This window comes from Mytilus edulis, chromosome 3, assembly GCF_963676685.1.
Source record: "Mytilus edulis chromosome 3, xbMytEdul2.2, whole genome shotgun sequence".
In the NCBI taxonomy this organism is placed as follows: Eukaryota; Metazoa; Mollusca; class Bivalvia; order Mytilida; family Mytilidae; genus Mytilus; species Mytilus edulis.
Genome location: NC_092346.1, coordinates 34,284,352 through 34,308,973, shown reverse-complemented (window position 1 = coordinate 34,308,973; position 24,622 = coordinate 34,284,352). Strand labels below are relative to the sequence as shown.

Sequence of the window (24,622 nt, the reverse complement as noted above, 5' to 3'; positions counted from 1 at the left end):
AGTTGTTATCCATTCGTTTGATGTGTTTGAGCTTTTGATTTTACAATTGCCATTTTATTAGGGACTTTCCTTTTTTAATTTTCCTCTTAGTTCGGATTTTTTTTGCGATTTTACTTTTTACTAGAATAACATGATTTCGTTTGGTAGTTTGTTCTAAATCTTGTCGTTATATATTTTTTGAGTCGAGAAACAGATGTAGTTTACAGATGTCGTAACTTCAGTTGCGTATATGAATAGCATTGTCTTAACAGATATGGTATTGAATAACACGACAACAAATCAACAGTGCTTATAATCCACTTCATTTGGACCAATAAATAGTTGTCTTATTGGCAACCATACCACATCTTTTTAATATCTTGTGATGTATTTGAATCTCGATTGCGTATCTATAACAATTTGATTCGGGTAAATTTTACAGACACGAAATCAAAATTTTCTCCTCTTCTATAAAGACGCCGAGGAAAGTCTAGCACAGTGTGTTTAATATTGTATATGATATGATTTACAACAATATGCTCTATATGTGGTTGCATACTTTATTAATAAATTGAACAATAAATGTCTCTCTATTTTTCAATATATATGTTTTACTGAGTCGCAGCATGTTTATTAGCGCTAGTTATTAATGTATCACCACAAGTACTCTATAATGAAGATTATTCAACTGCATCACTATTATCAGCAGATGTTTCACTCTCTTTTTCTTGCTCTATTTCCTCTTCTTCTTCCTCTTCCTCTTCTACTTCCTCTTCCTCCTCTTCTGCCGATTCTTTTTCATCTTCATCATCTCCTTCTTCTTTTTCCTCTGATGATGATTCCTCACTTTCTCCTTCTTCTTCTTCTTCCTCTTCTTCTTCTTCTTCACTGCTGCTGTCACCATCTGAATATCAAAATTAAATCAATGATTTTTATTTTAATTATGAATATAGAAACAAGGATCTATTTTCATTTGCATTCTTACTTTGCAGAACAACCCAGACGTATTATCATCAAATAAAAAACTATAAAGGAAAAAAATAAAATAATTACAAATTCACCCGACAACTTTCTGTAAGATACAGAAACAGTACACATGCGAATATAAAAACGAGAAAATGTGGTATGATAGCCCATGAGATCATTCACTAGAGTTCAAGTAAAGTGGTAGTAAGCAACTATAGGCATTCAATAAAACAGAAAATCCACACCGTATAGTCGGCTATGAAATGTCCCGACAAGAAAAATGTTAAACTATTCAAACGAAAAAATCTTTTTACGAAAAACAAAACTAAGAGTCTTAAACAACAAGGGAGTATAAGTATATTCGTTAGATAGTACTATAAAAAGTAATGTATTGGGTGGCATTTTATACGGATATGATGCAAACCAATTTTGATTAACATAAAAATTATATATAAAGACAACTTAACATTAAGTATTACAAAGCCATAATTATCAAGTATAAGGTTATATATACTTGTGTCTGGTTGCAATTTCAAGACGTCAATAAGCCTCGGTTTGAAATTAGAACAATTTGTTAAGTTTATACAATACACACCTTCTTCTTCGCTTGCTTCTTCTGGCGCTTCCACAGACACAGGAGCAACTAAAATTAAGAAGATATAGGATAATCAACTAATTAAAAAGGAACATTTTGATAAATTCAATCCAGCACGTGTACGATTTGTACCACATAGAGGTGTCAGACGACCGATTCAACTAATGTTATTTAGAACATAAAACATGTTGCCCTTCCCCGACGAATATAGTACTTTTGCTAAAGCCTAACATATTATAATAACAAACAAATTTGCATAAATAAAACGTTTGTTGAAAGAATAATATATATAGATCATTTTAAGTCAAAATTTTTCTGTGCATGACCTTGCACTACAAATTGAGGGTTAATGAGCTTCCTTGTATTATTATTTAAGATTTCCAGAAAACGAAGGGTTATTTTAGCAGCACTTCCCTTCCGAACGATGGTATTTCAATGGAAGACTAAACATTGGATGACAATTGATTGGCAGACATGTACAACTCAGAACAAACATAATTAATATGAGGTTAAAATTTATAGAAAATAAGGTAAAAAGTTTAAAAAAACAGTGAATATTGACAAAATATTTTTGATCATAAAGAGGTTTTGAATTGGTTGTCTGTAACTAATATGCATGAATCAGAAACATGGCTAAAATTAATAAATCTGCGTATTATTTACATACAGTTATAAATAATCGGTGGTTTTATTTATCAAATTTTAAATTGAATATGTATGTATAATCAACAATGAACGAGAGAGGGCTAGGATGAACATAGGGAAATATGTTTCATAATGTAATGTAGATATAGATAAATAACATGTAATCAGAATCCGGGTTTGGGATTTCCTCCCTGTGTAAAATATTAAAATGATGGAATTCGGCTGTTTTAGACTCTTTCGTCGGATAGAGTTCACATTCCCCGTTTTCATGCTCAATTCTATTACATATTGGTTACGTTATAAATAACGAGGAAACCTTATTTGTTATAAACACAACTTAATGTAATGGAAACGAAAAGTTAGGGTACGTGTACACAAAATTAATGACAAAACTCTTATGCCCGCGTCACACTGTCCCGATTTTTACGCCGATGGCAACACGATAATGGAAATTTTCAAAATCGGGACTGATCGTATCCAGATCGGGCTATTCGTAGTGCCATCTTTTACCATCGTAGAACCATCGGCCACTTTTTCTAGCCTTCGGGGACAACTTCGGGAAGGGTTCTAAATTTTTTAACATGTTAAAAAATCCCCGAAGGTGCGTCCGATGTTGAGGGTTCGTATTGAGTTCGTATCACCATCCTCACCATCGTAATGTCACCGGGAATGCATCTTTGCACATCGTATTGTATTCGTGTTTCCATCGTTTCTATCGGGCAGTTTTGACATCACGATGTCTACACGAATGAATCACGAAGATACCCGAAAGTCTTACGATGGCAACACGACTTCGTGAAGACCTCGTAATCCCGTCGTGTTGCCATCGAATAAAAGTACGAAGGCGACAAGATGGAACTACGACGGCAATAAATCCAGCTAAATATCAGTTGATTTTCGCGCTTAAATACATTTAAAGTGCCATGCGCGATATGCACTGGTCAGTCTAATACGACAGTTAAGAAAGACGTTCACAAAACAAGGAGCTCATATCATATGATTCTTTGAGAACAAGAAAGGCGACAGCGTTGTTTCTATTAATTCAAATGGAGCAAGAAGAGCAGCTATTACAGGCTCGGGATTTACTTTTACAAGTAAAATATTATTTTTGTCAATTTTTCATATCAAGTAACATAATGAAAATCATAAACGCGCCTCGTACACCAACACTGCAGGTACACGTATATAGGGAAACCAACTTTTTCTTCATTATTCTGATTTTGTATGTATCGTCTGAGTTGTTGTCACACGAATGTTTACTCCATAACCATTTTGTTTTTCTATATGTCATATTTTTCCGCATTTGTTGCTTTCCCCACATCCTTCCTTTTGTCTATATTATTATGATATTCTCCTGGAAAGAGCTCTTTTTGAATAAAAGGGATCAACGAACCCATTACCTTACCTTTAAGATAGATCAGTAAACATGGGCATAATTATGGGTGATTATTCAGACTAGTGCACACATTTTACAGTTCAAACAAGGCAATGCCGAGCGAGGCATCCCCTCGTATGTAACATATTGGGGACAAATATGGACACTATATTTGTATATGACACATGCAGAAAATGGATAATTGAATATGCATATTTGATACATAAACTATTTTTTTAGAAATCAACCAAAACATTCAGTAACTGGAATTAGAACCAGCAGGTAAAAAAATGAGCAACCAATTTTCTTTGTATTATGCTATTTCAAGGAGAAAAAACAAGTCCATCTGTATGACCTTGACGTTTGGCCTTGAACGTAAAAAATGTCAGATCATTACAAGGAGGAACAATATACCACATGTGGTTAAAATCTTTTGAAGCATATTGGTTTTAGAGTGTCCACAAGGGTGATATTGCCTTGTATTAGAACTGCCACTGTGACCTTGACCTTTGAACTTTAAGTCAATAGCGCTCAAGATATTCTTAACGAGTAACAACATACCAAGTTTTGAGAATTTTGGTTCTAGAGTGTCCATAACAATTTTATCTACAAAGATCGATTTACCGCCATGCATGGCAGACTTGTACAGAAACGATATGTTGTCGAAATTCTGTTCGTATCTTTTAGACATCGTATGGCCATCGCGCCATCATCGTAATCCATCGTGTAGCCTTCGTAATCCATCGTGTAGCCTTCGTGATCAATCGTGTAGGCTTCGGCTGAGATATGAAGCTTAAATATCCGTCTTCGTTTAACCTTCGTATGTCCATCTTTTGCTATCGTATATAATTTCGGCACCATCGTATAGACTTCGTTATTCATCGTACTTGCTTCGGTCACTTTTTGGTATTTTAACGAGATCGGGACCAACTTCGTACGAACTTACAATTTTCGCATTCGGGTGTCCATCGAATATAAAAATCGGGACAGTGTGACGCGGGCATTAATCAAACACAAAATGTTTTTTAGCTGTTTTTCATGTCAAAGTTATAATGAGATTGAAACAAGACGACTCTTAGAACTGGTTTGAGATTGATACCATTTGTTTAGGGTGGTACCTAACACTGAGTACAGGGAGATAACGCTGTAAAATAAGATAAACGTTTTAATCACAATGTATTGTTTCGGAAATATAAAGCTTCCTAATGATCAAAATTAGTGTTTGTCAAAATTAAAGTTTTCTGATGAAATTGTTGGTTAAAAACTTTTTAAATTTTTATATTTTTGTAAAAGGTAACATATATATTTTGTAAAAAAAATGGAAAAAATGAAAAATAAACGAGACAAATTAATTTTAATCAAGGTGTTGAGTACCACCTTAAATCAATTGATACACACCTTCTTCTGTTGCTTCTACTGGCGCTTCTACAGCTACTGCTGGCGCGTCCGGAACCACAACGGCATCTAAAATATAAAGATATATGATTTTGCTAAATTCATATTTTACAAGACATACATAATTAAAGCGTATATAAAATAAACGAGACAAGTATAATATAGCTTTAATTAATTTCATTTATTCATGTTATTAAAAGTCACATTGAATGCATAGATATAATTAACGATACGAAATAGAGAGAAAAAACAAGAGATACGATAAAATATGACTTTATATATTGAATAACAAAAAACTAAATTTATTTTACCAAATTGCTCGTTACATCTTCAGGATTAGGATTTTAATTTTAACCGAAGCTATTAGGAGACTCCATATGAGAGTTATTCACTCTTATGTATTTGATATAAGTGATTTGCATTTCTCCTTCGACTAAAAAAATGAAAATGAGGTCAAGACCTTCTTAACTTTACTTCTTTTTCTGTTTTAAAAGTTACAGATCTTTCCTGGAACTAATAGGTTAAGATTACAATTGGCCGAGCACTTTCAAGTTTAAATTTAATACTTTTCAGATTTATTAAAATCAATTTTAGACTATTATTTTTCTGACGAAAATGCAAATATTAAGCATATGAATATGTGTATAGCTACACAAATTAATGTAAATAATGACACGTGACAATCGATGAGTATGTAATTTGCCCTTTCCGGTGTAGCATATTTATACAGTTTTGAAATAATATTGAGCAATGTATTTATAAAAGAATTTACGAACTGAGTTCAACTCAGGTTCATCATAGGACTGTTATTATTGACAAAACATTAGACATACAAAAAATATGATATACTATACATAGGCTTGTCTTTGTTTTTATATTTGTGTCACATAAAAAATACTGTGACACAGACAGGCAGAAACAAAACAAAAAGAAAAACATAACCAATATAAAAGAGCAAGTTATCTTAATTTTTAATGAACACTTTTTGTTTTCATAGATGTTTAAAACATATAATGACGATAACATTGCGTAATGGGCATGTAGATAGAATCATTTAAATATAATTACATTAGATGTATGTTTTATTATAATACTGTTATGAACGTTTAATTATATTTCCATAGTTTTGTTTAGCCGAAAATATTGTTCCCGGCAAAATTGACAATTTCCTATTTTGCGTTATGAAATTCCGCCAACATGTGGCATTCGGGAAACATCATTTGTTTTTCAGTTGTTATTAATCCTACATTTCATTAGTAACTGCATTTTACCTGCTTTATATTCCTAAATCGGTGTAAAGTCGGATGAAATTGTCCATTCCTTCAATATAATTCTATGTTTACATTCTCGATAACTTTAATAATATCATTTAACCTTGACCGGCTACGGACTATATTCTTACACGCAAGGATAAGGCGTGCTAAGTCTTATAAAAACCGGATTTTTCTTATAACGAAACGAATTTGAACCAAGCTTGAAAGAATACAAGAGGTAATAACGCATACACGAAAAACACATTCAAACGTTTTAACATATTGTATTTCATTTACCTGTATTTATTATTATTGATAATAATAAGCTCTGATACTTTTAAAAGTTATTTAGTCATTATTTAATATCCAAAAACCAAAGATATTGTTTTTAAATTAAAGATTGGCAACAATCTTTACAACTACGTTATTCTGAATGACTGCAGTGCAATCTCGCGTTATTCCTTCATAATCAACTTCATTACAGAATAACGAGGTCTCACAATAAAGTGCACAGGTAAATTCAATAAAAACTTGATAAAAATCGTGTTTTTATGATCCTAGCTATACAATATAATGATAAGTATTGAATGCTTCTTTTTGTAACTTCATAGGGTTGTAAAAGCGTTGACCGTGCGTACCTTTTTAGAATGAAGCGCTTCCACGCTTCATACAAAATGTACCTTGGTCACAAAAAGTTACAAAAAGAAGCATTCAATTCTTAAATGCATTTTGTCTCTACTTTAATGAAATGTAATTACGGGACACATTGATAGTTAAATTATATCTACCTTTAGTATTAAATTATAACTATTTAAACATGATTAATTTTTGTTTTTCAAACTTTTTTAATATATTCATTGCGATTATAATACATCTAGTGAATTAATATGCATTGAATTATAATGAAATATTTGTGACTGTACGTTAACAATCAATAAATTATTTGTATGATTATATTAATTATCATAGCCTTTAATATGTTAAGATTTAAAATTGCATTCTAGCTTTCTCTCCATTATTCTAATAATCGAACAATAAGTTGTCTATTACAAGTTGCTTTCACGAAACAATAAAATATGAAAAAAAAATGATTTAACCATGTCTTCCGAAAAAATATTTTTTGGCGTAGCAATTTGAAAATTAAATTTATTTAATTATCAGAATTGAATAGATATCCGAAGATGTGCTGTAAAATTTAACCATTACGGGTCAAACACGACTTAACACGGAGCCTTGGTTCACACCGAACATGTTTCTGACTTACGACAGTTGCAAATAAACGTTTTAAAAGGTATCGTGTTAAAAACTAAAATATCAGTAGAAATCGATAAATTAAAATATAAATCTTAGAAAATATTTTAATACTTCATGAAATGAATTAAAAAAAAACCTATTTTTACAAGAAACTTACCGGCGGCAAACATACAAGCAGCAAAGGCGCACAGTATTACGAAAACCTTCATGGTGGTTGAGATGTTTCTGGACTGTTGTTGTTGTGTATATGACTGGTAGACAACCGTTTTGCAATTGCTGTTCTAAACTACTGCATTTTATACCCCAGTAAGGTGTAACAACTGTTCTGTAGTACGTGGGCTACCTTCGTTTCTTTCTTTATCATATTGTATTGAAACGACAGATTGATACTTTAAATTGATTTCTAGTTAATATATTACCAGTAGATAACTTGCGACGAACACATTTTAATTATACATTAATACAATATTTGAAATTATCTACTGTTATTAAATACATATGTTTTATAAAGACTATTTAATTGTATTGAGTACAATATTCAGTGCATTTATTAAACACGTAGTGTACCTTTATATCAATTTTTGTTGAAATTCAAGCGCAAAATGATTTTAATAAAATTTTGTATTTTTTCCCAGTTTTTACCACAAATTCTGATTCACACTACTGCAAAGTTAACACTGGAACTAATTTGGACCTGGTATCATCGGATGCCTTTACATCTATCTTAGTTTGTTTGACTAAAAATATTATTGAAATACAATCGTTTTCTTATAATTAAATGGTTAAGTTTTTTCTGTGCCAATTTTTAATTTAAATTCACTTAATTAGATAATGACACCTATTTTTTCCATTTCGATTATCTTAGTTTGAATAAAAGATTATAAGTATTAAGATTGAAAGTCAAATACAGTTATGTGGATGACAATACATGAATATCAAGAAAAGCTATATCAATGACACTTTGCAATAAGATCTAGAAAAAGAATATTTCGACGCGATATAATTTCATTTTTTTTTATATATATACAGGCTATTTCTTCATCCCATTAGTCCGACACCTTAGTACGTTCGACAACTCAACAGAGCAACACATGTGCAAGCCCTTTAAATCAAAAATACAGTTTTTAGAATCGGGTATCAGACATGTCAGGACTTCTGTTTATTTTCCCTTATGAGTATACAAATTAAATAGAAAAGACAGCACTACTCGTCTGGTACATGTATGTATGATATACCATAAATAGTAGGCAATCTACGATCTTACAGCATTTTGATTTATTGCTTGAGAGTGTGACTAGTTATTTCGCAAATTTAAACAATCTGCTTAAAAGGGATTTTTTTTTTATTAATTGAAGTTTGCTTTACGTCCAGAGGCAGATATTTCGTGCATGTTCAGGGCAAAAATCATTCAAGTTAAATAATTAATATAATAAGTAGGTCCTGAAAAAGGATATCGCCAGGATTGAAGGACAGAAAATTAAGCTTGCCTCTGGAAAATGAGGATATATTGGACAGACATCATACAGGACGTGGCCGCGTGTTTATACATGATCCCTAACAGTCATACAGACGCTCCATATTGGCAAGGATTCTACCTACGGTCGTAACAAAAGAGCAACATTGAGCATCTGTCTGTCCTATTATTCAAATCCCAATGCGGCAAATGTTTTTTGTGGAGGGAAACCAGTGCCCAGAGTAAACCACAGACCTTCGATAGGAAACTGACAACGGTAGTCAATTAAGATTGAAGTCGAGTGCATCTGCACAAGCGGGGTTCGAACTCACAACCTCAGTGTTGACTGGCTAGTGATTACAGTTGTGACTTCGTGGACCACTAGGCCACCGAGGCCCTTTGTACGACCGTATATGTAGGTGACATATTGCAATGCTAAATTTTTTATCAAATGTACCCTTATTTTCCAGCGACATTCCTAATGTCTAGTCCATCATTCCGGTCGACCCCTAGTACAGCATACTTACTGATAATCATGGTTATTATTAACAAGTTCTCATCCTGAACATTTATGAAATATTTGCTGCTGAACGTAAAACAAACAATTATCAATAAATACTAGTTCTCTCTTTCTTAACTTCTTTGGTCTAGCCTCATACATGTATGAACAGTATTTACATCATCATGTGATAGACACAGCTATTAAGATATTAATAGTGATTGCCCTGTAATGTCAAAGCAAAGAACAATACTGATTCTTAAAAAAACCAGTTGTGCCAACTTTTCATGAAGCAAATGCGTACATTTAGCCAAGATCAAAGAGAAAAAAACAATAGTTCAAGGGAAAATGCCACCAAAAAAGCATGAACATGAGTGAGTATTAGGCGTGAGACTTGGCAGCCCTCCAGAACATCAATAAACATAATCAATAGATTCCTTACGTCGGCAAATAGGTTTTTGCTGTCTTCTCGATGTATTTGCATTTGCTTGAAAACTCAATTTCTAAAGTTTTATTCTTTGCTTCTCATCAATCGCTTTTTTTTGGGTTTTTTCCTGAACTTATCTGATCTAGGTATATATATCATATACAGAGAGTAGATATGTTCCTGTGACGGTTTCAGCCAGAAGACAAATAAATATAGGTTGATACGCGGGAATTCATTTACATATCCACATTTAACAAAACTTGCTCAAAAGCTCTACATGTATAGTCTGCTTTTCCCAACGTTTGGTTTATTATGAAACAAAAAATAACATTACATTCTGACTCTGTTTATTTCAATTTATTTGTATATATTTTATATTTAGACTTTTTCTACAAAGACTGTCATACAAGTGAGAAGTTTAGCTAGCTATAGAATCAGGTTTAATCCACCATTTTTGTACGTAAGAAAATGTCCGTACCGAGTAAGGAATATGCCAGTTGTTATCCGTTCATTTGGTGTGATTGAGGTTTTGATTTAGCCATTTGATTACGTACTTTCCGTTTGAATATTCCACGGAGTTCGGTATTTGTGTTATTTACATTTTACCAGAACGTTTTCATATGAAATTAATAGCGTTCTTCTTTTCGTCAAAACATCAAAAAGATCAAGTTTGTAGTATTTGCAATTGTTTTTGAGAAAAAAGTATGATAACACTTTAAAGAGAAACTACAAGTTAGCTAAACAATGCAGTAATAATAAAACAAGAAATAGAAGTTTAAGTTATTGTGCCCTGGTATTTTGTTTATTCTTGTCTTTCGTTTTTGCTTATGTGCTTTGTCTGTATGCCCTTTTTTTGTCACACATTTGTTTGTTTTTATTTTGATTATACAATGTGATTAGGATTATACACAACATTGATTGCTGGTTCCATATTTTTGACATTTTTACCTATTATGTCTGTTTGTTTTGATCACAAATCGTTGTCAATAAAATGTCTTTTTATGCGACTGTTATACAACTGAGAGGTTTAGCTAGCTATAAAACCAGGTTTAATCCTAAATTTTCTACACAAGAAAATGCCTGAAACAATTTATGAATATGCCAGTTGATATCTAATTGTCTGATGTGATTGAGTTTTTTTATTTTGTCATTTGATTACTGACTTTCCGTTTTAAATTTTCCTTGGAAGTTGGAGTACTGTATTTTTGTCATTCTACTTTTTTCTAGCGTCATATCAACTCAACATATATTATATAATATAGGAGATTGTCGTTTTATTTCCATAAAACACAATCTTTTTTTATCTAGTTGATTTAAACGCAGTCTAGTGATATTTTAAAAACATATTCAGGACGATCACAATCTAACATTAAATTACAACAATGCAATTGTTTTTCCAATGCTTCGTCCGAATCTCAATTTTCCCTTTGTCTATATCGCCGTGGGAAACCTACAATGAAAAAAAAATGAAAGACAACAAAAACGCATAAGACCAAGCGGGTTTTAAAAGCATGCATTGTAAGATTAGAGCCATTTGAATACATAATGAATGTTTTTAAGAACATGATTACTTCTGAATTGACTTTTATTAAATGATTTTTTCCCTGCTTCAAACGTCATAATCAGCACCATATTCAATTCTTTTCAAATCATGTTTCCTCGTTTTGATTATTTTAAGAGTAAAAAATACCAACAAATATATAAAAAAAGAAGATGCGGTATGATTTCCAATGAGACAACTGTCCACAAAAGACCAAAATGACACAGACATTAATGTCTGTTTTTCATTACATAATGAACGAATCACAAGCATCCATTTCATACAGATTTTAAAGATTAATAAAATTAAGTCTTCAATTTTGAGAAACTGTTTGAATTTTCATTTTTTAAAAAGTATTATCAAACTAAGACTTATTAGAATTTTTCAGTATGGCTTTTTCTACATGTGTAAATTCGTAAAAGTATTTTTCGAAGAAAACCGAAGCAATACATAATTTTAATTCAACATGCGTCGGTGTATAATGTAAGTAATTTGAAATATAATTGTATATACCACAATTAAAACATGTGTTACGTATCCAACACAAGGAGATGCAATCTTGGGGAAACAATTGTATTATAGTGGTTTACAATAAATAATGATAATTTCAGATACATGAAACGGTTCTAGAGATGTATGTTTAAATTGTAATTTACGGATGGACAGATAGTGGCATTTTAATATAGATAGCCTATAACCTACTAGAAGATACAATCATAGTAACATGTACCAACTCATGCTACTTTATTAAATTTGCTGATAATTGTGTATAACATATTAAACAAAATATACATTAAAACTATTTTTCAAATTTTGATACAATCAAAATTTTTTAAGTGTAATTATTGTCAGTATTTTTTTTATATATATCTACTGCGTAAACAACACAACCTGTTTCACCAATTCGTTTGAAACCTTTTTGAAATTGGAAGGACAATATATAATATTGAACTAGATTGACAGATACGTACTCGTTTTCATCAATATTTATGATCAATGTGCTTGTTCACACGTGGGTTTATTAGGGGTACATAAGCAACGTCGAATCACATGACATTCAAACAGCCGGAGTCATGGCGGCACGGCACGGAGTTTTCCTTTTGTTGCTTGTGATAGTCATACAGACAGTTGGTAAGATGAATTTTTAAAAGCGCTACGTGAAATATCTAGTACCAGTGTTTTAGACATTTGATTGGTTGTTAGAGTTAATTCCTTTTAAAAATAAATAATTTTGAAATTTTGTGCACTTGCATCTTTTTTTAGTCTAAATAAAAACAGAACATTTTACTTTAAATAAAAAAGAGGGTGTATGCGTTTGAACATTGGTAGACACATTTTGCATAAATCGATAACCATCATACCTATATGCTGACTTACCATTTAAACTTATCATTTTCTTTACTCCTCAGTTTGATTATTTTTTCATTGTTCTGTTGGAAAAAGGTGTTGGTATTCTTAGTCCAAAATATTGATTTAGCAGAATATATTTTATGCATATCAGGTTGGAGACAATTTACATATATGCAGATGTTTTCAGACAGCTCCTCGGAATTAAAATTCAATAGTTAGTTCAAATAATATCATCTTTGTATTATACATGTTATATATAAAAGTTTAAAATTGTTTTTATGTTCATAAAAATTCAAAATGTAGTATTATGTTTACGCGTAGAAAAAAGAATATACATCAAATATACTAGTTAAACATTGTTAAAGAGTTTGAGTTTTGAGGACATTTTCTTTTTGTCTCTACCCACTGATCAAGTCTTCAATTTATGGTAAAATGTACGTCATCAGCAAAAAAAGGCTATTTTCATTTAAGTAATAAATAATAAAATTTGTATCATCGGATTACGGATTTATCCAATAACGATACTAATAAACAATGTAGTAAAGTTTTCGATCTTTTTTAATTGATTCGGTGTTGTAATTTTACAAAGAATGATTTTTCTATCCAATGCTACTTTCACAACGGTTATAAACTAGGTAATAACTTGTTCACAAGCAATGGCATTACGATATCTGAATCAAATAGAAAAACCTATCATTTACAAGTGTGCTCTCGGTAATCTGATAATTGACGTGCTATGGCACATTTTTTTTTAGACAACCAATTAAAACACTATTTCGTTTCATTTAGAAAAGCGGTCACTTTGGTTCAGTTTTGACAAAATAAGCTCACATATATCGTTAATGTTTTATTGCAAGTCAATATTTCAACCTCATTTGAATTCGCATGCATACGACCTTCGATCTAACCTCTGTTGGATATATGTTATCCGCGTGACCAGCATGTACTGAGATTTAAACAAACGTCAGAACAAAAAAAGAAACTTACAACGAGAAGACCGAATAGTTCGAATTCGTTAATTGAGATCAGTCACATAGAGGTTTAGAATACATACATTTCATCTAATAGCTGTGTTTTTATTCATGAAAAAAAACCCCAGAACAATGATAAAACGACCTTACACAGGTACGTGGTTGCATATCTGTTTTTACTTTATATGACATGTGTATCGATTTTTGTGAAATACCTGTAGTTCTGAAACACGTTTTAAGTATATAGCGTATCAAATTTGAATAAATACAGCATGCGTTCAATTGACATTTGGCAGCAAATGTACCGTCAAACGTATTGGAATATTTCCATTATCTACATGTATGCGTATATTTCTATTTCCAGCAAGTAAAAGGAAAGTAAAAGAAACCAAGTTATCAAGATAACGCAGGCAACGTATGGTAGATTTAATAGAGGAACATGCAAACACAAAAGCATCAAAACAACTCGATGTTCTACGAACAAACCGCTTGGCATCACAATGAAGAATTGTAATCGGCGGAAATCATGCACTGTTGCTGCAAATAACAGGCTGTATGGTGATCCTTGTCCCGGGACACACAAATACGTCAATGTTATGTATTCCTGCAAAGGTATGTCTGTAAATAATAAATTGATGTCATGAGACGGCGTTACAAAGTTGAAAGTGTAAATCACTAAAATCAATGCAATAGAATAAGTATAAGCCTAAAATGTGGATCTATAATATCAATTATATAATTCTGTGCATGCAATTATGTAATTTAAAAACACGTTTTAAGTCTACTGTAAATTTACGACTTTTAATGTAATTTTTTTTTGTCAATCTGAATTTCTTTGTTTTAAAATTATCATTTTTTTCATGTTAAAGTCAAGCAGTCATTGCTATTTTGTCTTTTAAAGTGTAAAATAAATAAAGTGTTATTTCATGCCAAAAGAATACCTTATTCTGACTTGCGCTTACGCATGCACAATACCAGTCACTTTTACATCGTATCAATGTCTGAGCCATAAAAAAAATGACCAATACATGACTCATTGTTTGAACGATTGTCAATTTTGCAGGAATTACGCCCAAGAAGCCCAAGAAGCCCAAGAAGTGCAAGTGCAGGACAAAATGTCATAAAAAAGCCAAGTGTATAAATGGAAAATGCAGATGTAAACCAGGATACCATGGCGATGGAGTTAGATCTTGTAAAAACAATATAAGTATGTATATCGTTACTGTATATTATAATTATTAAGATGTTATTGTTAATTTGTTTTCCGTTTTTTTCTCTCTATGGATTGCGAAGCTTCAGTTTTCTATTTTGTGTTATGTGTATAGTTGTTTGCCTTTTCGTCATTTTTCGTTTATTGCCATAGGATTGTCAGTTTGATTTCGACGTATGAATTAAGATATCCCTATGATATCTTTTTATTTTATCTTTATTATTCATGATGACTGATTATATTCGTCAGTCAAGACTAGTCGTCGATCCGATTTTGTACATCAGAGTTAGAATAAAACAGAAAAAACAACGTTTCTCGGTGTCAACAAAGAAGCTACAACAATTACAGTGCATATTCATTTTTAATTTTAAATGAATAAATGTCATAGACAATTTGCATGCGCCAGTGAAGCGGGATACCGAGGCGACGAAGTGTATTGTTGTAAACAAAAGTAAAGGCAATAGTAGTATACCGCTTTTTAAATGTAAAACATCAATTGAGAGAAAACAACTCCGGGTTACAAACTAAAAACGAGGAAAACAAATCAACTATGAGAAACGGAACAACTGAAACACTGAGGTGCAACAAAAGCAAACGACAACATACATAGAAACGGACTTTTTGCTAACAACTGCCATATTCCTATTTGGTATAAGACATGCAGGAAAAACATGGTGGGTTGAATCTTGTGTTATGGCTAGCCAAACCCCGCGCTTATAAGACACTGTTAAAAAATATGGAGACAATTAACATATATGCAGATGTTTTAAGACAGCTCCTCGGAATTAAAATTCAATAGTCAGTTCAAATAATATCATCTTTGTATTATATATGAAAGTATGCATACGACCTTCGATCTAACCTCTGTTGGATATATGTTATCCGCGTGACCAGCATGTACTGAGATTTAAACAAACGTCAGCACAAAAAACGAAACTTACAACGGGAAGACCGAATAGTTCGAATTCGTTTATTGATTCTTTCCGTCAAAGAGATCAGTCACATCGAAGTTAAGAATACATACATTTCATTTAATTGCTGTGTTTTTATTCATGAAAACAAACCAGAATAATGATAAAAAGACCTTACACAGGTACGTGGTTGCATATCTGTTTTTACTTTATATGTTTACAAGTATGTTTTGTTTGTGATTATATCGGTGTCACATGGCCATTGGAAGAATTCGTTGGTCCTGTCGGTAGTTTATTAGATGGTGTCTCGTCAGGAATAGTACGAAATTTTAATACCTCTAAGATACCAGACATGTGTATTGATTTTTGTGAAATACCTGTAGTTCTGGAACACGCTTTAAGTATATATTGTATCAAATTTGAATAAATACGGCATGCGTTCACTTGACATTTGGCAGCAAATGTATCGTCAAACGTATTGTAATATTTCCATTATCTACATGTATGCGTATATTTCTATTTCCAGCAAACAAAGGGAAAGTAATTTGCCAAGACTCCAAAACAACATTGTCATATCCATCGAACCAAGTTATCAAGATAACGCAGGCAACGTATGGTAGATCTACTAAAATAATATGCAGAAACAAAAGCATAAAACAACTCGATGTTCTACGAACAAACCGCCTGGCATCACAATGAAGAATTGTAATGGGTGGAAATCATGCACTGTTGCTGCAAATAACAGGCTGTATGGTGATCCTTGTCCCGGGACACACAAATACGTATATGTTACGTATTCCTGCAAAGGTATGTCTGTAAATAACAAATTGATGTCATGACATGGCGTTACAAAGTTGAAAGTGTAAATCACTAAAATCAATGCAATGGAATAAGTATAAGCCTAAAATGTGGATCTATAATATCAATTATATAATTCTGTGCATGCAATTATGTAATTTAAAAACACGTTTTAAGTCCACTGTAAATTAACGACTTTTAATGTAATTTTTTTTTTTGTCGATCTGAATTTCTTTGATTTAAAATTATTATTTTTTTCATGTTGAAGTCAAGCAGTCATTGCTATTTTGTCTTAAGTGTAAAATAAATAAAGTGTTATTTCATGCCAAAAGAATACCTTATTTTGACTTGCGCTTACGCATGCACAATACCAGTCACTTTTACATCGTATCAATGTCTGAGCCATAAAAAGAAAACGACCAATACATGACTCATTGTTTGAACGATTGTCAATTTTGCAGGAATTAATATTAATCATTCAGTAATTTGTTTAAGCTTTTGATTTTTATAAAAAAAACTTTCCGTTTTGAAATTCCCTTGGAGTTCGGTAATTTTTGATATTTTACTTTTGACATAGCAATACATACATGAAACTAATTGCAATACTAGTATAACACATTACTATATCCAATAAATACAGAAAAAAATAACCGCTTTATACATTTTCTTTTTTTAAATTAGAAAGTATTTTTGTCTTTGCAGGTTACTGAAGGTTTGAGGACTGAAAATATTTAGAGGCATTGTGCTTAGTATAGACAGTGTGCACTCTAAATAATTGTGTGCTTAGCTTTAAATAAATTATCATCTAATAAAATAAAATTGCCGATATTATTTTTCTATATTCACCCACTTAGAATTATAACAAAATACTTCGAAAGATTTAAGAACAATCATGCATATAGTTTTTAGATATGGACTAAAGTGTTACATGTACAAAGTACAGAGGAAAATCCAATCGGAAAGTCCATAATCACATTACAAAATCAAATGATTAAACACATCATAAACGAATTCCTGACTTGGTACAGGCATTTTCAAATGTAGAAAATGGTAGATTAACAATAGATTGAATCTTTCAGTATATGTAAGGATAATGAGATGTGGCATGTTTGCCGATGCGACAACAATTAACCATAGTAAGGCTAAATTACATGAATACAAGGAAATTAAGGTCAACGTAAAGTCTACAATAATACATGCAATCAATATCCTATAGTTAGTTATATAGATTAGATCGTTTGTTTTCCTGTTTCAATGGTTTTACATTAGTAATTTTGGTGCCATTTATAGCTTATTGTTCCGTGTGAGCCAAGGCTCCGTGTTGAAGGCCGTACATTGACCTATAACGGTTTACTTTTATAAATTGTTATTTGTATAGAGAGTTGTCTCATTGGCACTCACACCACATCTTCCTATATCTATGGCAACATGTAAAACAATTCAAACGCTATATTCGACGGCCTGAATTACGACAAAACAATATACAAAGCAAATCTGACAGCAACACATGGGAATGCTTGTTTCAACCAAAGATTGTGACGGGTTTAAACGTCTTTGTAAGTGCCCTCCTTTAATTTTGGACAGTGGTGTTGCAACATCAGATTTCAGAACAAACTATTAAAGTCAGTTTGGAATCACTAGACTAATCAGCATTGATTTAATAACTATTTACACCTCTGGGTTGATGCCACTGCTGGTGGACGTTTCGTCCCCGAGGGTATCTCCAACCCAGTAGTCAGCACTTGTGTTGTATTCGGTGGTTACATGAATATCAATCATAGGGTAATGTTTATAAATTTCTTGTTTACAAAACTTAAACTTTTTTCGACAAACAAAGGATTTTCTTTTCCCAGGCATATATAACCTTAGCCGTAATTGGCGCAATTTTTGGAATTTTGGGTTCTCAATGCTCTTCAACTTTGTACATGCTGTACTTGTTTTGCTTTATAACTATTTTGATCTAAGCGTCACCGATGAGTCCTTTTTGGACGAAACGCGTTTTTGGTGTATTATATAATAATCCTGGTACCTTTGATAACTATTGCCAATGAGACAACTCTCCATCCAAGTGACAATGTATTTAATGTTAAGAATGTATGTCAAAGTACGGCCTTAAACAATGAACATAAGCTCAAACCGATCAGCAAAATATAAAGGGCCGAAATTACTAGTGTTAAACAATTCAAACATGAAATTACAACGGTCTAATCTATATATGAAACGAGAACCACACAAACAAACCACAACTATATATATACTAAACAACAGGCACCTTACTTAGGAGAGGTGCTTTAAAATGCAGCGGGTATGGATAATTTTGCTAAACTGTAAATTGCAGGAAATAGACACGATTTCTTTGAGGGAAAAACATGTGCCGTGGAACAAGGAATTAAATTGTCGTGGCCTATTTTTATTGTAAATTGTCTAGTTATCTTTGACTATGCAAGGTTGTCAATTTTCAAACTACTAGTTAACAAAATTATGCAGGTTATAAACTTTCAAAACATTTAATTTAAGGTCGAGTTTTTAACGATTAATATACTGCTACATGTACAACGTAGGATACGTAATGTGCAATTCATGTTCTTAAAAACTACCAACCATTCTGACTGCATTTTGACCTTTGAATGTCTTTTGTTTGCATCGTCTCATCGACGTTGATCCAAACATCTCCTAATATTAATATATCCTATACAAGTTCAAGAAACAGAACTTCTTGGAACTTCTATACTCTTACGTAAACACAATTGATCGTAAAAAAATGCTACAAATTACATGTATATTGATCTATATGACTTCTCCTTTCTGTTCTGATATTGGCAAACTAATCACTAAGATCAATGTGTTACTACAGATAACACACAGACGTGACATATTCAAGGGTCAATTGTCATATAAATCAGCAATATGGATAGCTCTAACATGGTTATACACCACTTGATGAGTTTAGCTTCTATATAAAAAATAAGATGTATTATGATTGCCAATACGACAACTATTCACAAGAGACCAACTGACACAGAATTTGACAACTACATGTACCGGTCATCATACGGCCTTCAACAATGAGCAAAGCCAATACCACACAGTCAGCTATAAAAGGCCCCGATTAAACAGATACAAACAATTCAAACGAGGAAACTAGAAGCCTTATGGAAGCACAAAAATGAACGAAAAAGAAATATGAAACACATCAACAAACGATAACCACTGAATAACAGGATCCTGACTAACGACAGGCACATACATACATGTAATGGGATGGGTTTAAGTATGTTAGAGGGATCTTATCCCCTCCTTATTACCAGGGAAATTGGTGTTGCAGTACAACATGAGAACGAACTATAAAAATCAGTCGAAAAAGGCTAACACATCTGATGGATACATATAGAATTACATCTAACAAAACAAAGAGTGGACGTGGCCGATTACTTGTATATCCTTACAAAAAAAATACATTAAGTACTGAACTCTGTGAGTACTCGCAGTTACTGACAGCTAGTTCAAAGCCAATAACAATAAAAAAAAATCATGCATCTAAGACTAAAAGAGGGACGAAAGATACCAAAGGGATAGTCAAACTCATAAATCTAAAACAAACTGACAACGCCATGGCTAAAAATGAAAAAGACAAACAGAAAAACAATTGTCAACATGACACACCATAGAAAACTAAAGAATAAACAACACGAACCCCACCAAAAACTAGGGGTGATCTCAGGTGCTCCGGAAGGGTAAGCTTATCCTGCTCCACATGTGGCACCCGTCGTGTTGCTTATGTTGCTTAGGGTAGGTCATATTTATGAAAGGGAAGAGGATTGTAGTTACGACGTAAGGAACATATCCGATATCATTTGTGAAACGGTTATTTCATAACGGTCAACCAACTCGTGATGGCGTCCGTAAAATTTACGAAGGGATGATTTCAACTTCACCATTTGGAACTCTTGGTTTAATAGCTTCCTTGTGAGTAGCAACCCTCTATCAAGAAAATCATGATAGGAAATGCAAGCACGAGAATATAGTATTAATTGGGAGATATTTACCCCGTATGCAGGTGCTGCTGGAATGTTGCTACTTAGAAATGGAAAGTTCACAATTGGAAAGCTGAAATCATCTCTTTTGTCGTAAGGTTTTGTTTTCAACCGACCCTCATTATCAATTTATAGATGTAAGTCAAGATATGAAGCCGGCTTAACTGTATCTGTAGTATCCTTTATCTCTAGTTCGATGGGATAGATGCGTTCCACATAGTCACCAAATTTTGAATTGTTTAGTGAAAGAACATCATCTATATTGCGGAAAGTAGAGTTAAAGGATATTGCAAACTTTTTATCTTTCTTCCTAAGAAGTTCCTGCATAAAGTCAGCCTCATAATAATAAAGAAACAAGTCGGCAAGTAGAGGGGCACAGTTTGTTCCAATTGGAATGCCGACAGTCTGTTGAAAAACACGTCCTCCGAACGTAACAAATATGTTGTCAATCAAGAAATCAAGCATCTTGATAATATCAGTTTCGGAGATTTTTTTTGTTTGAATCAGAGTCATTCTTTACAAGTAGGATTTATCCCTCCCTAAGACAAGACACTTGTATCTACGTTGGCCATTCTTTTTTATGAAGCAAAGTAATACCAACTCTTTCAATTTGTCTTTTAGTTTGGAATGTGGAATACTTGTGTAAAAAGTAGAAATGTCAAATGTTTTAATACTGTTACAAGATGAAAGAGAGTTAGATTGTATGTACTCTAAAAGATCTTTGGAATTTTTAAGTATCCACATCTGATTCACGTCATCTCTAGGATAGGCAGTTTCACAATAACTTTGAAGCCCGTCTTTGATTGCTGATAAAATAGATGTTCATAATTTAGAAAGAGGTTTCGTGGAGCACTTGGAAAACCCAGCAATATACCGTTGTTTGTAAGGACACTTATGTAGTTTAGGTATCCAATACAGTGATGGAAGATCCAGTTCTTCATCTTTAGTTGAAATTCCAAAGGAACATCACTGATAATAAACTCATCCACTACGCGCGTTCGTTATTTATAGGCGAGTGCCAATTTGTGAAAAAGCCTCTCGTTAAGGTTTTTACTGCACCTATCTAACACACAGCTAGTTTTGGTATCAATTGAAAGAAAAACTTCTAGAGCATACGATTTGGGTGGTCGTCAAAGTTCCATATGGTCACGTTTTTTTGCAAATCTCACGAGAACACAAACATGTCGAAATACTTTAGATTATACGGTGACATTTAAAATTGAATTTATCGGCATTGTTGTAAATATATTTTTTCATTTTTATCTAAGATAGCTTTGACTACATTCTAAGAAGTCATCGAATCCCCCCCAAAAAAAAGATTTTATGAAAAATTAGTTAGTTCCGAGGCATCTGTCAGACTAACCCTAAAATGTAAAAAAAAAAAAAAAAACATATTTTTTAAGATTGTCAGTGTCAATGACTTAATAAAACTCTCATATGTTTTGTTTTTACAAATTCCATATACCTTGAAAAGATTGCGACACACATTGAAGATCAATGATGGATAATAAATGTTTGACGACTTCTCTAAAATCTGCATCATTAAACGGTATTCCGGATCTGTATCGTGTTTATCCAAGACGCTCAAAATTTATATAACTCGAGTATCTAATATGCACAGGTAACATTTGAATTGCCAAAAAACAAGTCGTTTTAGCATATCATTAAAAACATATTCGTATATGTGTTAACGAAAGACCATTTTAAGCATTACTAACGATATTGGCATGTGATATGTAAGCAGCAGACCGCATTTTGTAGAATAGTATATAAATTAGCAACGCGGTATAATATGTCAAAATATTGCCTCTTTGAAACAGCTAAACATGCTGACAATGAAATGCTCTTTCAAATTGCAGATAAAGATTTAACATCAAATGCTTTATATCACTCTGCTTGAATATCAAAAAACCTTTTGCGAGGAAAAGAAATTACAGCAGAAACCAATGAAAATACTACTGGTACCATGTACGATAAAGCCTTTACCTCAGTTATTTCAAGCTTGTATGACCCAAAAGACAAATTCGTTTCATCACATGTTGACTTAAACAAGTTACGTGTTGAACTTGCAACATGCAAAGTTTGTTGCGATTGCCACCAAGCGAACCCGCATTCAAAGAACATGTTTTGCGGTCATGTCTTCCAACGAAAATTTAAATGTCCTTACATCTTGATCACCCAAATCCTTTGTCTCCTTATAAATATGGATGGAAAAAGAGTTCACATGGCCCAGATCCAGTCTACTTTTTAGGCATGATGACGTCCGATTTCCTGAAAGATTTAATATGTTCTTGCAAGGGGAAATATATATGTAGCAAGTCATGTATTTGCCGAGAGCAGCAGATGTATTGCACTGAGCTTTGTCCATGTCAGGGTAGTGATACCTAAAGAGGACATCGACCTCGAAGATCAAATGAATGACGATGATGAAGATGAAAACTATACAATTGACTAACGAAAGAGCATTTGAGCAAAGGGGTCCGTGTATATCTGCGTCCATTCGTTTTTCGTTTTGAAATATCAAAAACAAAAAACAAAAAACGATAGTGTTTTCACATTTTGTTTTTGATTTCTTAAAAACCAAAATGAAAAACGAAAGTGTTTTCATTTGTCGTTTTTGATTTCTTAAAAACTAAAATCGAAAAATGAAAGTGTTTTTATTTTTCATTTTTAATTTCACAAAAACAAAAAACGAAAAACGAAAAATGAAAGTGTATTCAATTTATTATTCCCACACTGTTTTTATTGTCATTCAAAAGATGACAATGTTGTCATTTGTCATTCATTTAAAGGTGCTCTAGAATAGGGAATGAAACTATAACTGTTACAATGTTGTCGATTTTGTTACATACTTAATAAACAAAAAGGGTTAAAATAGAGTTTTGTATATAATTTTAATTATTTCTCGGTTTATAATGTAAAACGTTTCCTTAATTGTTGTACAGTCATTGATAGTAAATGTTGCTAATGTAAACCAGAGATGGGTCTGATTACTTTCAATGTAATTGATTAAATTACAATTACTTTGGCATTTGTACGATTAAATTAAATTAGCGATTACATTATTTCTGAAATTATCTGATTAAATTAACGATTACATTGGCAAAGTAATCATGATTACATCTGATTACAATGAACTTTAAAAAAAACATTTTGACTGATGTGAATGAATAAACGTTTAATATAACAAAAGTGAATGAATAAACGTTTAATATAACAAAATTAGCATTTTTGCAAAAGAATTTTATGATATGTTATAAAATAATAAGATCAAACTTTATCTGTTTAATAAACTACAAAAATTTACAGCATGTTTACATGTCATTGGTTATGACCCATTACACTTAATCATCATTGATCTCTGAATTATTTTTATTTTTTTAGGTGTATAAGAGTTTGGTGTTTGTCATCAAACCTCTCCATGTAGCATGTGTATTTCAAGGTTCAGTTTCTGGAAGTTAAAATATGGATGAAATAAAATTACCAATTAAAACTATGTAAAATGTTACTAGAATTGTTTTAACAAATTGTTAACAAAATATAATACCAAAAACCATTGCATTTTACATGTCCAGTCCAAAAACATACATTTTTTTTTAATTTGAACTACATATTTGTCCCCTTCCAATTAGTACAAGACTAGTGCTAATTAGATAAATTTTCACATGTCTGATTTATCATTTATCATATATATTACCATGATTTCCCTACAGCTATACACAATTGGTAATTCCAATAGAAACAAACCTTAATTGGTCACCTATCTGTCAATTCAAAGTGGACAAAGATCACAATTTTAACAAAAGATTATGATTCAGGGGTTAAAGAAAAGTATTACTTGTAATTAACAGTTATTTTCAAATATATTATAATAATAATTTATTTTATTATAAAGTATATATATATATATATCATGTATATATATATATATCTTTAAATTGTGAATCTGTTACTTAGGCTAATGATG

General features: G+C 32.1%; 2 protein-coding genes across 2 annotated transcripts in view; one reads left to right on the top strand and one right to left on the bottom strand.

Moving 5' to 3' along the window:
• LOC139516285 (zonadhesin-like) overlaps positions 1-17,452 on the top strand; it is a 119,336-nt gene extending 101,884 nt beyond the window's left edge. The window contains exon 82 of the mRNA XM_071306290.1: positions 17,324-17,452. The gene's annotated coding sequence lies outside the window, so the exon portion shown is untranslated. The remainder of the gene's footprint in view (positions 1-17,323) is intronic.
• LOC139516289 (acidic leucine-rich nuclear phosphoprotein 32 family member B-like) lies at positions 524-7,793 on the bottom strand. The gene is made up of 4 exons (XM_071306319.1): positions 7,620-7,793; positions 4,959-5,024; positions 1,541-1,588; positions 524-883 (listed from the first exon to the last, which is right to left on the bottom strand). The coding sequence occupies exons 1-4, from the start codon at positions 7,669-7,671 to the stop codon at positions 660-662; spliced, it is 390 nt and encodes a 129-aa protein (XP_071162420.1). The 5' UTR covers positions 7,672-7,793; the 3' UTR covers positions 524-659.
• Positions 17,453-24,622: the final 7,170 nt, after the last annotated feature.

Excerpts from the sequence above, each read along its gene's own strand:
- LOC139516289 (XM_071306319.1), bottom strand. The coding sequence starts at position 7,671 with ATGAAGGTTTTCGTAATACTGTGCGCCTTTGCTGCTTGTATGTTTGCC. Across the intron at positions 1,589-4,958 it reads AGTAGAAGCAACAGAAGAAG|TTGCTCCTGTGTCTGTGGAA; the intron begins GTGTGTATCAAT and ends TCTTAATTTTAG. Across the intron at positions 884-1,540 it reads AGAAGCAAGCGAAGAAGAAG|ATGGTGACAGCAGCAGTGAA; the intron begins GTGTGTATTGTA and ends TTTGATATTCAG.